The sequence below is a fragment of the Gallinula chloropus genome (assembly GCF_964237585.1).
Source record: "Gallinula chloropus genome assembly, chromosome: 1".
Taxonomy (NCBI): Eukaryota; Metazoa; Chordata; class Aves; order Gruiformes; family Rallidae; genus Gallinula; species Gallinula chloropus.
In genome coordinates, this window is record NC_140085.1 from 146,890,690 (window position 1) to 146,906,610 (window position 15,921).

The following is a 15,921-nucleotide window of genomic DNA, read 5'->3' on the forward strand; positions in this document are numbered from 1 at the left end:
AGTGGGCAAATATGAACTTCATGACACTCAATAAGGCCAAGTGCAAGGTCCTGCACTTGAGTTGGAACAAGAGCAGCCCTGCAGAGAAGGACTTGGACATACTGGTGGAGGAAAAAAAAAAAGAGGTAGTGGCTTTAGCTGAAGGGACTTTGATACTGGGAAAAAGTCTTTCACTTTGAGGATGAGACACTGGAACAAGTTTCCCTGGGAAGTTATGGCTGGCCCCTCCCTGGAAGTGTTTAGGATCAGGTTGGATGGGGCTTGGGCAGCCTGATCTTGAGAAAGATGTCGCTGCTCATGGCAGGGAGTTGGAACTAGATTAATATCCTTTGCAACCCAAACCATTCTACAATTTGGCCAATGCATTTGAAACTGTATTTTATACTCTAGGTTCCATAAAAATAAAAACACACCAACTGTATCCTATCTGTAATTCCAGTAGTTTCTTAATTTGCTCAGAAAATTATTTATAGAGAGTATATTGCAATATTAGAGGAGAAAATTTACAATTACTAATCATAACTTCATACTATGGAATGTCAACTTCCTGGGTGAAGTTTACAATTATATACCCTTGGGGAACGTACAATTTTATTATTTTAACATTCAGATTAACAAATCTACTCCTCTGGTATAGCTACACAGATTTCTGTACAGCAAGTAGTTATTTCTGTAGCATTTCCTGAAGTAACATCTTGTGCAACAACGAAGTTCCTGCCCCAAATTGAAGGCAGCAGATAGGAACTGTGGCCTCTTCCATGTGGGAAATACCCTAGAGACCAGCACACAGGGTTTTCTAAAGGTGAAGATGCTCTCCAGCTTGGATACCACCACTCCATGTTAATCTCTCTCCTCATCATCAGCTAGCAAAGCAAAAACAAGTCACCAGGAGTTTTTTGTACCTTCTCTTACAAATGATTAATTATACTTTGGCAAACTGATACACTCCTGCAGCTGTGAGATTTAACATTATGCAAATTTTCTTTCTTTACAAGAGTTAATGGAGCTTCATACTAGATGGGAAGCTAACCATGAATACTTATTCTAACATTTCAGTTAGCATCACCACTTTATGACTGAATTCTGTTCTCAGATGTCAAATTCTTTCCAACACTCCTGTTAAGTCTTTTTTTCAGTTCTCCATTCAGTGACCTTATTTCCTTTCTATTGTCTATCTTTAGGATAATTCTTTACTACTACTCATCCATTTCTGTCTGTCCTTTGTTTTCTGCTATAAGGTGATGCATCACAGTTATAAAGTTCCAAACAGGATCTTTAATTTTCATCACCACATATTCAAGTGTGCTTAGACATCATAAAACTTTCTAGCTTTGACTTCACAGGCTTGAAACAACAAAGTGGTTTGCAAATGCAGTGACTGCCTACAAAAGATTTGAATTCCCAAGGGAGACAACAGACAGACTTTGACCTATACTGCAGTACTATGCAGAAATGACATTCTGAATTGGGTCAAAATTATTTTGGCAATGTGAAAACTAAGCAATCTAAATTGCTAATACCCATGTGTCCCCTTTTCACTTAATAATAGAAAAAAACCTGAAAAGTCTAAGTCAACAGCAGCAAATTATGAAAAAAAAATCAAATTAGATCTATCTCCACATAAATCTGATTGACACAATTCAAATCCATAACCTTTGAGAAAAAGAGTTTGTTTCGGTTACAGTGAAACAAACTTAACTGAAACTTTGTTTCACTCTTAGTGAAACAAACTGTAACTTTGTTTCACTCCCTTTACTTTAAAGCAACATGGCAGATTAAATAAACAGAAACCTTCTAAGCCAATCAACCTGTACAGGCTGCTCTTGGGGCCACACATCTCCCTACATCAAGTGAAGGAAAGTAGCACAACTGTTACCTCAGCAATGGGAATGTATCACATGCAGTTTTACTAAAGTCATGCTTTTGCCAATCTAGACAGCAGCCCTGATTTTTCATATGCCTTAAAAATAGTAATAAAAATAAATTAAAAAAATATTAAAAGATAATGACTTCTTAAATTTAGCCATTGACACTCCCTTTGTTTCCCAAGCACAGCCAGCAGAACTGTGGGGCATTTTTCAAGACACCTCAATAGGCAGGGAATGTTCCACACCCCAAGGTTGCACCAGCACACGTGCAAAAACCCAGATACTGAGCAGCCACCCAAGGTAATGTGACTCAAATTAAGGTGACAGTCAAATGAGGTGTCGTGACTGAAATCAATTCAAAATTTCAGCATTTTATTTGAAGTTTGTTGACTGCTATGATTGTTTGCAGCAGACCCACAGCAACGGTCAGCACTGTAACTGAAACAAACTCACTTTTCCCAGTTACTTTACAAATCCCTTCAGGTAAATCGGTGCAGTAACCCCCATCTCTCCTTCCCTACGGTCCTTGAATGAGAAGTTGAAAACCACCACTTTTAACTAAGCTCCTCTTGGGCAACCAACTTTACAGAGAACAGCAAGATAAATGATAGGGAAACATTTCCCCTTTGCAAAAACACAAAGAGGAAAGAAGATGAAAGCTCTAAGAGTGTTTGTCCTTCAGCAACATGATGACAGCACCACCTCCTGCATATGCCACAGAGAAGACAAATATTTAAGTGGAGAGAAAATATTAAAGACAAATACTAAAGACAAATATTAGATGGAGATAAGCTAGAACTGTAAGGGTGAATTTCTCCAGGATGCCAAAAAAAAAAATGGTTTAATGCATCCTGGCAAGCCAAACAGAGTTGGAGTCCATCTATTCCTGACAAACTCAACTGAAGCGTGAACACATTTTCATGAGCTACACGGCTACGGCTAGTTGGGAGCCTGATGAGCAGGGACCTGGAAGCTGCTGAAGACAGTAAGCTTATTTGCATAAACCCACAGATGAAAAGCAGCTCTGCAGGACATTAAGCCAGCCAGAAAGCAAACGGGTTTGGTTTGGGGTTTTTTTATGTGTGTGTGTTGAATCCATGGCATGGTGAGACAAAAAGCAGGCAAGCCTGATGTCACACTAGACCAATGCTAATTCTTCCATGGACGGTCAGTCCCAGTGGTCTTGTAGAACAGCTGGGGAAGGAAGATTTTTGGTGTTCTTCACAACAGTGCTGAATAACTTTCAGACAGCTACCCTGAAGCAATAGGACAGGACCAAATCTACAGCTACTTTTCTACTATGAAAAGTGAAAGTAAAAGCTTATCAGAACACAACATCAAGTAGCATTTAGCCATTGTTTTGAATGCAAGACAAGCACCATGCAACATTCAAACCCAAAAGCTTAGTCACACCTTGGTATTCTGAAAAGAACACACTACATTCTGATGGAAACATGACAAAAACAAACGGCTAATCTTGTAAAACAAAGAATAGCAACCAGAAAACTAACAGTGCTGGGAGAAAGTTGAGCCACTGCACTGCAAGATTTACTTCCCTCACATTATTTTGACATTTTGTTTTTAAGTTGTTTCAGTAGCTGTGTTGTAAAAGTAATGCGGTCGTAAGCTTGGATCTCATGACAGTACCCTATTATTCCTTTTTTTCCCTACAAAAAAAAACAAGGCTACTGACATACTTCCTGAGAAGCATTTGATCTACAAATGAGCAAAAAGAACTGTTCTACTTTACCAGAAATAGAGCTCTTTATTTTCATTACGAAAATGCAACTCCCTTGTTATACTAAGACATCAGTACATTATTTACAGTAGCATCAAGATTAAAGCAAGTCATGTAGACTGACAAGCTCTGATCTTTAAATCCTGCCTACGAGATTTTACAATGTATCTCAAACAACTTCAGGTCCAGAATTTACAAAAAACAGCTTCGCTGAAGCATCTCGGTATGTCCATATAAAGCTGGACAAAAGTTTACAACTTCAAAGCTAAAGATTTTAAGGTGTGTATGTATTGACATACCAACCCACAAACACGTGGGCTTTTTAAAAACCTAGGTATGTTACTCATATTGTGGTGACACTGGATAGGGGTGAGCTTTTTTCCCCAACTGTTTCTATTTAATTGGTTGCTGGTTTATGATGGCTACATTTCTCATTACAGACAACAAAAATCAATTAAATCCACTTAACTTGTGTTTATAATTACCTCACATTCTCAAGCTGTGGTTTCACCACGGCTTCAAGATGATGCAAGTGCAGCCCATGAGTGAAAGGATTTGTTTTGGTCCACACACCCCACCCCACCCCACGCTCCCCCCACCCTCCCAGCTAGCACCAACACTCCTGCAGTATCTTGTTGGGGGTGAAATCAGAGAAAAGCTGTAGCAGAAGACTTTGCCCCTTTAAAAGGGCAATGAAAGCTTAACCCTTGGCCAAGGATTCCCATTATGTGTAGCACAGTATAGCCATGCAGCGTTCACAGGAGGTGGCACTGCAAGTAAGTCAAATCAGCTAATTCTGAAAAATATTAAAATAATTGTGCAGAGTTCCACTAGATTACAGACTGATTTTGACAGCTTAGTAGCTGCACTATGTCCAGATTCATCACTTGGACTATGGGGAACAAAATTGCCCCTTTCACATAGGGCCTACACATTAAAGTAAACGTAAATATTCAGTAAACTCTTCAGTTTTGCCAGGGAACAGCTGATTAAGCCACAACAGCTTTCAAGTGCCTGCATCATAGAAATGCTCCTTTGGGGTTCTATTTTTATATACACTATGCATAGCATACTGTTTCAAGTGAATAGCTGTTGTGTTTTTTTAATTAATAGAAATTAGATTTGCAGAAATGAGACACTAAATGTTGCTTTAAGTCATACCCGGATGTAAAATAAGGATCCCTCTAACTCTAAGTGTCACTAGGGAAACCAGTGAAGTCCATAAAAAGAGTTCTAGGATTCTTTGATATGAACCTGACTGCACCCCACATCATGGTGGTACTTCAAGCAACATCAATAAGACTCCTCAGGCAAGACACTAATTGTAGGTGACAGCAACACTGCCAACAGCACTCCCAGCTGCCTCCTGCACTGCCCTCTCAGTCGGGCCAAAACAGCTGAATACCCACACTACCAAACAGTCATATCCTGAAAGGGTGATCTTACTCCAGACCAGTTCCTCTACCCAGTGCACAGCACAGAAACATGGTGGATGCTGGTGGGAAATGGAAGATGTGGAGCAGGGATACCTAAGCCAGCCTAACTATCCAACACTTTGGGCTAAGAAGCTACCAAGAGAGCCACTTAATGACTCTTGAGACAGAGACGTTAGCAGCAGCTGAAATGCTCTCTGCTAAGCTCTTCCTCTAGTTTGCAAACTTATGAAGAAGCAGAAGCTTTTTATGGAATAAGATGCTTTCGGAGAAGCTAGTCCCTCAACATTCTCTTGGGGTTTCACATACAAGCTGACAAAATGGCACTATCAAAAAAGTCCTATCTCCTAGTTCATAAAAAATATAACGTACTTGTCAAGTACTTCATTCCCTGCAACATAACGTGCTCCAACTCTGATTCCCCAGTGTACTAACACTGAATGGAAATTCATGGAAAGGAGGTGCACAGCCTGAAAACACTTAGTCATTTGGAGAGCACTTGAGAGAGAAGGAATGGAAGAAATGCCAGCACATACACCTACACCAGCACCTCAGTTTTCTCAGATTCTACGCTATTTTAGTCTGGCATTATCTGACTGCAACCAGAGCACGGTGATGATTCAGTAATATTGCAAGGAGTGCACTTTCAGGGTTGGGGGATGGGATCATAATCACTTCCCTAGAAAAGGAAGTAAAAAAAGTCTCTCTACAATCTAGTAGACCAGTAGCATCTGTTAGCACCTTGGTGTACTGAAGACACCAGAGCCATGACTGATGATTCCACTGCTTTTCACCACTAGTCAGAAGACTGAAAAACACAGCAACATGGTATGTTTCTTTCAAATCTAATGTACTTCCATCAGACACCAACCCATTTCCTTTTCAAGCCACTTTCTGACAGTCTGATCTGCAGTAACCTCTCCTCCATTTCTTCGGAATCCCAAAGAACAACCAGAAACAAGCATTAAGAAGACATCTATGACTTATGGACCAGACTGTAAATATCACAGCAGTTTTTCCATATGACAGTTTTTTAAGGTTAACTTTTACCCACAAAGCTAGAGAGAGCAAATACCAATTACTCTCCATAGAATCTAATCAATTGCCAGGTCCCAATGACCATGTCAACTGCTACTCAAATCCAGCATTTTAACAGCAGTCTAGCAACTTTATTTTCAAAATTTAAGTATAATTTTTAGCAAAACACCAAGCCCTTTCCAAACAAGAACAGATATTAAGCTGTCTCTGTTTCAGTGCACATGGAACCTGAAGTCACACGGACAAGCAAATGGTCCTAAGAGTCTGTTATGGTCCAGCTCCAGTCAGCAGCTGAGCACCACTAGCAGCTCACTCTCCTCTTCCCAGGGAGGAGAAAGGGGGGAAAAAAGCAGCCTCTGGTTGGGATAAAGACAGTTTGCTGACACAGCACAAGGAGAGGGGAACAACAACAGGACTTGTAACAGATTACACAGAGATAACACAAAGCACTTACCTACCTGACAGCCAACAGCCCAGAGGCTTGGCAGCCTACACTCTGACCCTCCCGGAGCCTCGGAGACCCACCCCTCCCCAACCAGCCCCTTTTACCTGAAGCTGAAGTCAAGTGGTATGAAAACAACCTTGGCCAGCTTGGCTCACCTGTGCTGGTTCCTTGGGAAAGTTAACTCTGTCCTAGCCAAAACCAGGACAGCGTCAGAGCTGACACATAACTTCAACTATAACCGCAGTATCTAAATAACAAGGTCCTGCAAACACAGTAACATATGGTAGTAAAGGAAATTCCTATATTGTGTTTCTGGGGTAGAAAACATCACCCCTTCTGCCAAGTTACTCAAGTTGTACCTCTCCACCCTCTCAAATGCAAAGGGAGGCTCCTAAATCCAGTGCACCCACCCCATCCCCACCCAAAGCTAGCTCACTTACACTTGTTTTGAAGCATCAAGAGAATCATTTGTCCCCAGCTGACAAGGGTTCAAAGACGCGTCCTCGTGATATGCCAACTACATAAAATTTACCCACGTCCAAAAGCAGAACAGCCTAATATAAAACCAACTGAACATGAAAAATTCAACAGAAACATCTGGACAAGAAAAACAAGACAGCTGACAGGGCAACGTTATAAATCCGAGACTCTATTTGACTCCTGCCTAATAATTGAAGTCATAAACATCCCTGTCAGTGGTTACTCCAAGTTTTCCCCAAACACCTCTGTGCCAGCCTTCAGCCTGTTACGGCTACGTGCTGAGCTAATTCACAAACACAAATTTTGGTGAGTCCCTCTGATGTCCCGTGGGGGCTAAATAAACCAGACGCCAGGCCTGCCCAGGAAAACTTCCTCGCAGCCTCACCTCACGCAGCTACCAGGTCAAGATCAGCGCGGACAAAGACCGGTCTGAGGAGCGGCTGCGGAAACACTTAGTCCTTCAGCCACGTCTCGCTCGCACCGCTGCCCCCCCCCGCCTCAAGCCTCTCTGCCCGGGGGCAGCTCGCCCCGCCGCCCAGACGGTGCCTCCGCAGCACGCCCGCCCCACCTCACGCCTGGGGCTCGGCCTGAAGGACCGCTGCCTGCCGCACGGAGCCCCTTCCCGCGGAGCGCCGAGGGGAGGGAAGCGCGCCCGCCTGTCCCCGCAGCGAGCCGCCCGCTGCGAGAACACCCCCAACGGCCGCCGAGGGGGCTCGGGGGCGCCTCACCGCGCAGCCCTCACGGGCAGGCAGGGGAAAAACGCCTGACAGGGACTCCTGGCACAGCAGGGCATGGCACTGCCCGCCTGGCGGCCCCGCCGGCGCCCTCCGCCACGGCCTAGCCGGCTGCCCACCGGACTTGGGAAAGTTTCAGCTGGGCGGGAAAAGGAGGGAACCCCTCGGCCCTCGGGGGGCCGCGCGAAGTCTCCTTCCCGCTGGGGCCGCAGCAGCCGCGCTGCGGAGCCTCGCAACCGGGCAGCGCAACGGGGCGCGGGAGGACCCGCCGCCGCCGCCGCCGCCCCCCTCATCCCTTCGGCGCGGAGGGCACCGGGTGAGCGCCCGGCCAGCGAGTGATGAATGGTCGGGCCATACCCACCCCCACCCCCGCTCACTCACAGGCGATACAGGCGACGAAGGCGAGTCCCAGGAACAGCTTCATCTTCCTCCGGTTGATGGCGGTTACCAGGCGCAGCAGCAGCGGCCCTTTGCTCACCATGCCCAGCGGCAGCGGCACGCAGCGCCTGGTGCCTGCACGGCCGGCCACGCCACCGGGCTCGCGCGCCTGCGGCCACCCACCGCTCGGCTCCCCCCGCCCGGGCAGCCCAGGAACCGCCCGCGCAGGCGCGGCGCCGCCCTCTCGGTCTTCCCCCCCCCCCCCCCGCCTTCCCTTCCCCCGCTGTGGAGACGGCCGGCGGCCAACGGCGGTCGCAGCGATGGCGGCGAAGCTGGGCGCATGCGCGGGCTCTTACCGCCCGGCAGCGTGCGCAGCTCCCTGGGCCCGGCTCGGGTGGTGAGGCGCGATGCGGCGATGGCGCCGCGGGGCCTGCCCGTCGTTTCTTCCAAGCAGCGGGTTCCTGACTGGAAGCTGCCTGGAGGTCGCCAGCCTCCCACAGACAGTGTCTGAGGGAAAGAAAGAGTTCCTGCAGCCTCTCTGTGCCCCGGCGCTGGTTCAGCGTTGGTGTCTTGGTCCCCTGTCAGCTCCTGCCTTAGTAGCCCTTGGGTGGTGACTGCCAGGATGGACAGATAGACAGGGACACACACTGGCAATATGCGTTACCCTGCCTCCTTCAGTGTCTGCTAGTTTGAAAGCAACATTTGCCTCAAACCAAATGTGATCTCAAGAGCCACGTGCATCTCTGCTATGCTAAATCACAAGTTTGAGGATTCCTCTCACTGAAGTAACAGTGTATGAATTTGCCTCTGTTTAAGATAAGGTGCTTTAAAATGGTTTATATTTCTAAGGCAGCTTTCATTCTTAGTCCTTGTGGCTTGCTACAAAGTGCAGACTCCTATTTGGCTGGAACAGTAGGCACCTTCCTTGCATGTCAAAACATGATCTGCCAGTAAAATACACCCGCTTAATCTGAAGAGAAATCTCCCTCCACTATCCAACCTTTCCCCTCGGTAGTACGGCCTTCACACTGGTTCTGAGGGATACTTGTCTCCTGCAGAAGACTATGAAAACAAGCATTCTTGAATTGAATAACTTACAATCTTTAAATTTCAATGCAGAAATACAGGTGTTCACAGTGAAGTAACTGTGACCACAAAGAAAGTTAACACAGTTAACAAGAGTTAACCCTTCCTTCTTATGACAACTGCCATCAGTCAAATGTGTGAGTTTTGGAAGGGTAAGTGCAGCAAGATGTGGTTCAGGGTGACTCGGACTATGCCCCTGCAGCCCAGAGAGGTGAAGTGACTTTATTCAGGAAACCTTGAGAATTTAAATTTCCTAACTCCCAACCCTCTGCTTTGGTAAGGCCACTCTTTTCCTCCTGATTTTTTTTTTTTTTACTATGATTTGTATTTGGTATACTTGCCAGTTTATTCCACTGCTTGTAGCTATGTAGAAGAAAGGGAATAAAAATACCACCATTTAAAACACAATCCCGCACCAAATACGTCTGCATAGTAATAACTCAAATAGTAACAGAGTTTTATACCAGGAGGAAGTTTGGCCACCAAAAAGCTGTAGCTGTCCCACTGCACAAAAGTTAGAGAATATTACAGGACTATTACTCCCTCCCTGCCCTCAAACTCCCATTATTTTCAGTCAGTATTTTCTGTAATGGCATCTCTATGCACCACACCACTTTTCACAAGCTTTTAGGGGCAGGCGAGGCATTTTTAACAGTTGCCCTGCCCTAATCTGGGCTGCATGATCCATGACTCGATCAAGCTGCCTGGGTAAGGCACCTCGCTTGGCACCATGCTCAGTTTTTCAGGCTAATTTCGTTGCAGAAACATGTTAAGGCAGGCTGCAATCCCTGAAGGTGGGAAAAGGAGAGCAAAGGAGCAGGATGGTGCTTCATGGCGGAGGAGACTCAAACCTCGTGAGAGGCAGCCTGACCACACTCTCTACAAGGCCAGTTGTTTGTCATGAATGACACCAGGGCCAGCTGTGTCCACATCATTCTAAGTGAGCCAGAGCATGTCTAACAATCACAGGAGGGTGAACATAAGTCCAACATATCTCAGCTATAACGATAGGCATGTACTTTATAAGTACTATAGGTCTCCAGGCACACGATGGCCAGGAGCAGGGACATTTATTTCAGGATCCAGCTGGTCATATTCTCAGCCTCATGCCAAGGACTGGCACCGAAAGCAGAGGTTCTGGCATGTGGTGGCTGTTAAATGTGCCAAGAGAAAGACTGAGGGATGATACAGTTTTGAGTGCTGACTTAGGAGCGCGCTATAGATCAGGAAGCAGACATCCATCTGCCTTAGGGTTATTATCTTAGTCAAGCTGATAGTGGGACCTTAGCAAATGGAAATCCCTTCATGACTAGTTTGTAGATAATATACATAATCTGTCTTCCAGTTTTCAACTTTAGTTCTCAAAGTGCTTCATGAAAACTTTTTTCTTTCACTAACTACAGCCTGTGAAGTGATGGAGGTTTAAAAGTTGAAAATTTTAATGACTATTTGAATTATTAAAACTCTTAATGTGCAGGTGTATGTGGAATGGACGTGAATGAACTTAAGAATGAACCAATATGAACTTAGGAATTCACAGCACACCTGCAACATACTTTTCCTTGACACCAGATCAGAACCATGCAATTCCTCACCTGTCATTCCAGAATCAGGAATAAAACAAACCCAACCACAACTGCCACAATTTTCACCATTTCCACACGATGCTGCATGAAGGAGACTTCTGTCATGTGGAAACACAGGGAAATCTTCTCTCTCTGTCCCAGTCATGTTTTTGCAAGAGATGACATTCCACCATATGAGCCAGGAGACAAGAGTGGACCCTGGGCACTTGGTACCCGGGCAGAGAGAACCGCTGTGTACGAGATAAGCAAATGAGTTGCAAAACACTGGAAAAAACCACAAAAATAAACCCAAGCCATTACCACCACACTGTGATCATAGTGAGAAGGGGAATTCAGACAACACTAGCAGTGTTTCTTTGCAGGGAAAGTTAGAAGCTTGAGAGTTTGTGCGGTTTTTGTGAAACAAATGAAAAGAGAACATGCAGTTCTGGGAACAGAGTCAATTCTTTTAACATTAACATCTCAAAAGAAAAAGAAAGCTGCTAAGTGCCTCAGACAGTTATTATTTATTATTTGGATGGTGATGGCAATAAACAGTTTCAAATGCAACTGGATCACAACTGTCCTAAGTATTACATGAATGCAGAATTGAGACAATCCCAGGCCTCAAAAGCATACAAATAAAGAGACAGATCATCCAGTGAATGCAAACAAACAAGCAGGCAGATGTCAAAGCATAATATGAAAATGACTACTTAGATAGGGATTTGCAGAAATTAGGTGAATCATTTAATGACTTAGACAGCTATTTGTAAGGTATAAATTATAAAATAATTGCATTTCAAATTAGGGTGCAGTCCATCTATTTTGTTAAGCAATTTCGTTAGATATCACCGGGGAGTAGTCCCAAGATTTCATTCTGTAAAGGTTGAGCCTCCTTTTTACACAAAGCATGTAGGAACCCAACACACAATGTTACTCAGAGAAGTTGCTTCAGGCTCCAGGTTTGAAATTGATACACCGACTAGATGAAAAAAATGAGTCAAACAACATTCCTAAATTGACTGGTAGCATTACCTACATAAAGTTCTTGTTCGTCATGATGCATTTTTCCCCTGAGGTAACTGAGGCAGCCTTGTACATTTTCAAAATTGAAAAAAAAAAGATTTTAAGGTGCTGTATGTATTCCCAAAGTGCAGAAGGGCCACATGCAAGAATCTCTGATAATTGGGTCAGAATGAAATAGCAGAGAGAGTGTCTAAATTACTGATTATAAAACTTGCAAGGAGCTAAACCCACTGTTCCTCAAAGTTCTTTTATGGTCCATCAAAGAAACTAATTTATTAGGCTAGGTCAGCAAGTTATTCACTGATGGCTTAGATTTTGTAATTTCCCCAAACCCTTTGGAGCTTTTTAATTGGCATCGTTCTACCCCACAGCACTTGGGAAGCAGTGACTTTGAATGGATCTATTTTGGGTTGGATTCAATCCAGATCATGCTGGAGTTAGTACCAAAGATGTCCAGAGCTTTTTTTGTATGATGGTACAGAGCAGTCATGCCTCTCTGCCGCTGTTCCCCAGTATATTACTGCCCCAGAGAGTAAACAAGAATAAACCTCTCTTGGGGTGGCCCAAGGATGTATGTGCATGTAACATGCCTGCGATGTAGTGGCCGAAGACTGCTCTTTGGTAACAAAACCAACTTGGGGCTTATGCTGGAAGCCTGTGCTGGCCACTGCAGCACTAGGAACAGGAAAAGCCATTTCCTTTCTGCATCTTTACTTGCAGTAATGCTAGCTGGATGTGACTTCAGCCATTTTAGCAGCATGGTATATTATATAGCATAAACCATAGCCTCAGGCAGATGGTTTACAAGCCACCTCAGTGATAGTGTTTCTGTGTTACATCAACATGAAGGTTATCAGCTTAAGTGTGAATAAGAGGCTGAGTCTCTGAGAAACAGAAGCAGGACTGCGAGGTGCTGGAGAGCACATCTGCTCTGCAGTCTAGATATATCTATTGGTGTTCTCTCCTCTGAGGCGGAAAACACTCCTAGTGCTCTTCAACTACTCTTAATGCTGTCAATAAAGCAGAAAGTAAACAAGGTAATTAAAGGTGTTAGAGAGCAAGTACAGTTGAATTTATAGAAGGACATTACTGAGAAGAGTCTGTTGTGTAACAGCCAAGTTGAATTTTATTTGGAGTGCACAAATTTCTTCTAATGTTTCATGTTACTCCTCTTCCACAAATCTCATTCACTGCAGTATCGGGAAGGTCAGAGGAATCACAGTGAGAACACATACACACACATTTCAGAAAACGTAACGTAGAGACCCTGTTAGGTTTATGAGGTCCATAGCTATGATGATCCATGGCCTTACAAAGAGGGATCTGGGAGAGCTGCAAATAGAAGAGGCTTCTGTATCAGGATGGGTCTGAATGATGGGTCAGAGTGTACCTGTCACAAGTTTGCAGATGGCAAAATCTGGAGGAGTGACTGATAGGACAGATGGCTGTCCTGACATTCAGAGGGACCTTGGCAGGATGGAGAAAAGGACTGACTGAAAGCTCACAAAGTTCAGCAACGAGAAGTCCAAAGTTCTGCACCTGGGGAGGAACAACCCCAAGTTACCAACTGCTTCTGGGGCCAAAACATCTGGAAAGGACTTGGAGGTCCTGGAGACCAAGCTGAACAAAAGCCAGGCATGTACCTTTATGGTGAAGGCTAATAGTATCTAGGGGTGCTGGCCAGCAAGTGTGGAGGTGGTTCTTTCCCTCAACTCAGCACTGGTGAGTCCACACCTGGATTGCTGGATCCTGTTATGGGCTCCCCAGTACAAGAGAGGCATGGACATACTGGAGAGAGTACAGTGAAAGGCTACTGAGATGATTAAGTGGGTAAGGTTATCAGGAGTGGTCAGCATGGATTCACCAAGGGGAAATCCTTCCTGACCAATCTGATAGCCTTCTGTGATGGCATGACTGGCTGGGTTGGTTAAGGGAGAGCAGTGGATGTTGTCTACTTGGACTTAAATAAGGCTTTTAACACTGTATCCTGTAACATCCTCATAAACATACTTAGGAAGTGTGAGTTGGATAAGTGGGCAGTGAGGTGGGTTGAGAACTGGCTGAATGGCAGAGCCCAGAGGGTTGTGATCAGTGGCACAGGGTCTAGTTGGAGGTCTGTGGCCAGTGGTGTGCCCCAGGGGTCAGGGCTTGGTCTGGTCTAGTTCAGCATCATCAGTGACCTGGATGAGGAGACAGAGCGTGCCCTCAGCAGGTTTGTGGATACAAAATTGGGAGGAGTGGCTGACATACCAGAAGGCTGTGCTGCCATTCAGAGAGACCTGGACAGGCTGGAGAGTTGGGCAGAGAAGAGCCAAGTGAGGTTCAACAAAGGCAGGTAGAGGGTGCCATTGCACCTAGGGAGGAGTAACCCCAAGCACCAGTGCAAATTAGGGGTTGACCTGCTAGGAAGAAACTGAGGAGAAAGGCCTGAGTCTTAGTGGACAACAAACTCTCCATGAGCCAGCAATGTGCCCTCATGGACAAGGCAGCCAATGATACCCTGGGGTACATCAATAGAACATGACCATCAGGTTAAGGGAGGTTATCCTTGCCCTCTACTCTGCCCTGGTAAGGCCACATGTGGAATACTGTCCAGTTCTGGGCTCCCCAGTTCAAGACAGACAGAGAACTACTGGAGAGAGAGCAGCAGAGAGCTACAGAGATAATGAAGGGCTGGAGCATCTCCTGTATGAGGAAAGGCTGAGAGAGCTGGGTCTGTCTAGCCTCAAGAAGACTGAGAGGGGATCTGATAAACACATAAATATCTAAAAGGTGGATGTCTAGAGGAATGAGCCAGACTCTTTTCAGTGGTACCCAGTGATGGGATAAGGGGCAACAGGTACAAACTAGAACACAGGAAATTCTGTCTTAACATGAGGAAAATCTTCACTCTGAGGGTCACTGAGCACTGGGACAGGAGAGCCTATGGAGTCTCCTCTGGAGATATTCAAAACCTGCTTGGACATGATCTTGTGCAGCCATGGACATGATACATCTAGGTGGATCCTGATTTAGCAGGGGGGTTACACTAGGAGATCTCCAGATATTTTACTTGCTTTGCTTTTTTTCCTGGATACAGCTGAATAGATACAAAACCAGGCAAGCACAAGTACCTTTGTATAAATTGGCTTTAGTTATCCCTGTAGAAGTATTCACATGAGTAAAGACATTAAGGATCAGCCTTCTGTGTAACCTTACTCTTGCAATTACAGGCTTTGGAATTATAGCCTATGGTCAAGGTAATTTACAGTATCAAATTCCTCTTTTGAAGTAAGGAGGGCTAAGAAATTCCAGATATCTTTTCCAGTAGCTAATGAGATTTAACCAAATAAGCTTTCATTGCTGCCTTCCAAAGTTAAATTATGGTCTTACATAAACAGTAGATGCCCCCAGTGAATACCTGTTAATTGAATTTGGAAATTATTTGCAGCCCAACAACCAACAAACCAAAATTAACAAAAGAACCCTTGAATGTTCTTGTTATACAAAGTCTCTGCTGGTTGAAAGCAATGCCCTGTAGATTTCCAAATCATATAAAAGCAGTGTCAACTTCTGGCATGAAAGTTATTCACAGAAAAAAGGTGGCAGTTCTCATGTGTGAACTTTTACCCTGAGCCTGTCAGTGGCACTGAAAACTTATTGCTGAAGTGCTTATTAGAAGTAGCCACTAAAAGACACTGACTGCCTAATGCATACAGCATTTGCATTATTGGATCAAAAATAATTACCAGAAATTTATCTTTTAATGCTGTGCCAATCCTTCTGTTTATAAATGTGCAAGTTCACGTTTACCATGGGCCTCATTGGCAGCTGATGCTGGTACCGGTTGGTTTCCTGGCTCAGCTACAGAGCCTGTCACTGGGGTCTGAGTAGCCACAGTGCCTGGAGGAGCTGCAGTGCTTGTGGGTCCTAAGTGCTTAAGGACATGATCTAGAGGTGGACTAGTCAGGGTTAGGCTATGGTTGGACTCGATGACCTAAAGGGTCTCTTCCAACCCAGGTGATTCGATGATTCTATAAGATAGGTTGATTAGGCCAGGCCTGGCCAATACCATATGATTTTACTGTTTCATGCAACCTTCCCTTTTTTAGCTATGGAAACAATACTGAGAGGTGAACGGTGCATTG

The 15,921-nt window shown here is 44.8% G+C and overlaps 1 protein-coding gene across 2 annotated transcripts in view; it reads right to left on the reverse strand.

The window, feature by feature from the left end:
• UXS1 (UDP-glucuronate decarboxylase 1) overlaps window positions 1–8,217 on the reverse strand; it is a gene marked incomplete at its 5' end in the record, with an annotated part of 60,073 nt that extends 51,856 nt beyond the window's left edge. For both annotated transcript variants that reach the window (XM_084262456.1, XM_084262455.1), the window contains one exon: window positions 8,118–8,217. In XM_084262456.1, the coding sequence (XP_084118582.1) occupies window positions 8,118–8,217 (100 nt within the window). The remainder of the gene's footprint in view (window positions 1–8,117) is intronic.
• Between the last annotated feature and the right edge of the window lie 7,704 nt (window positions 8,218–15,921).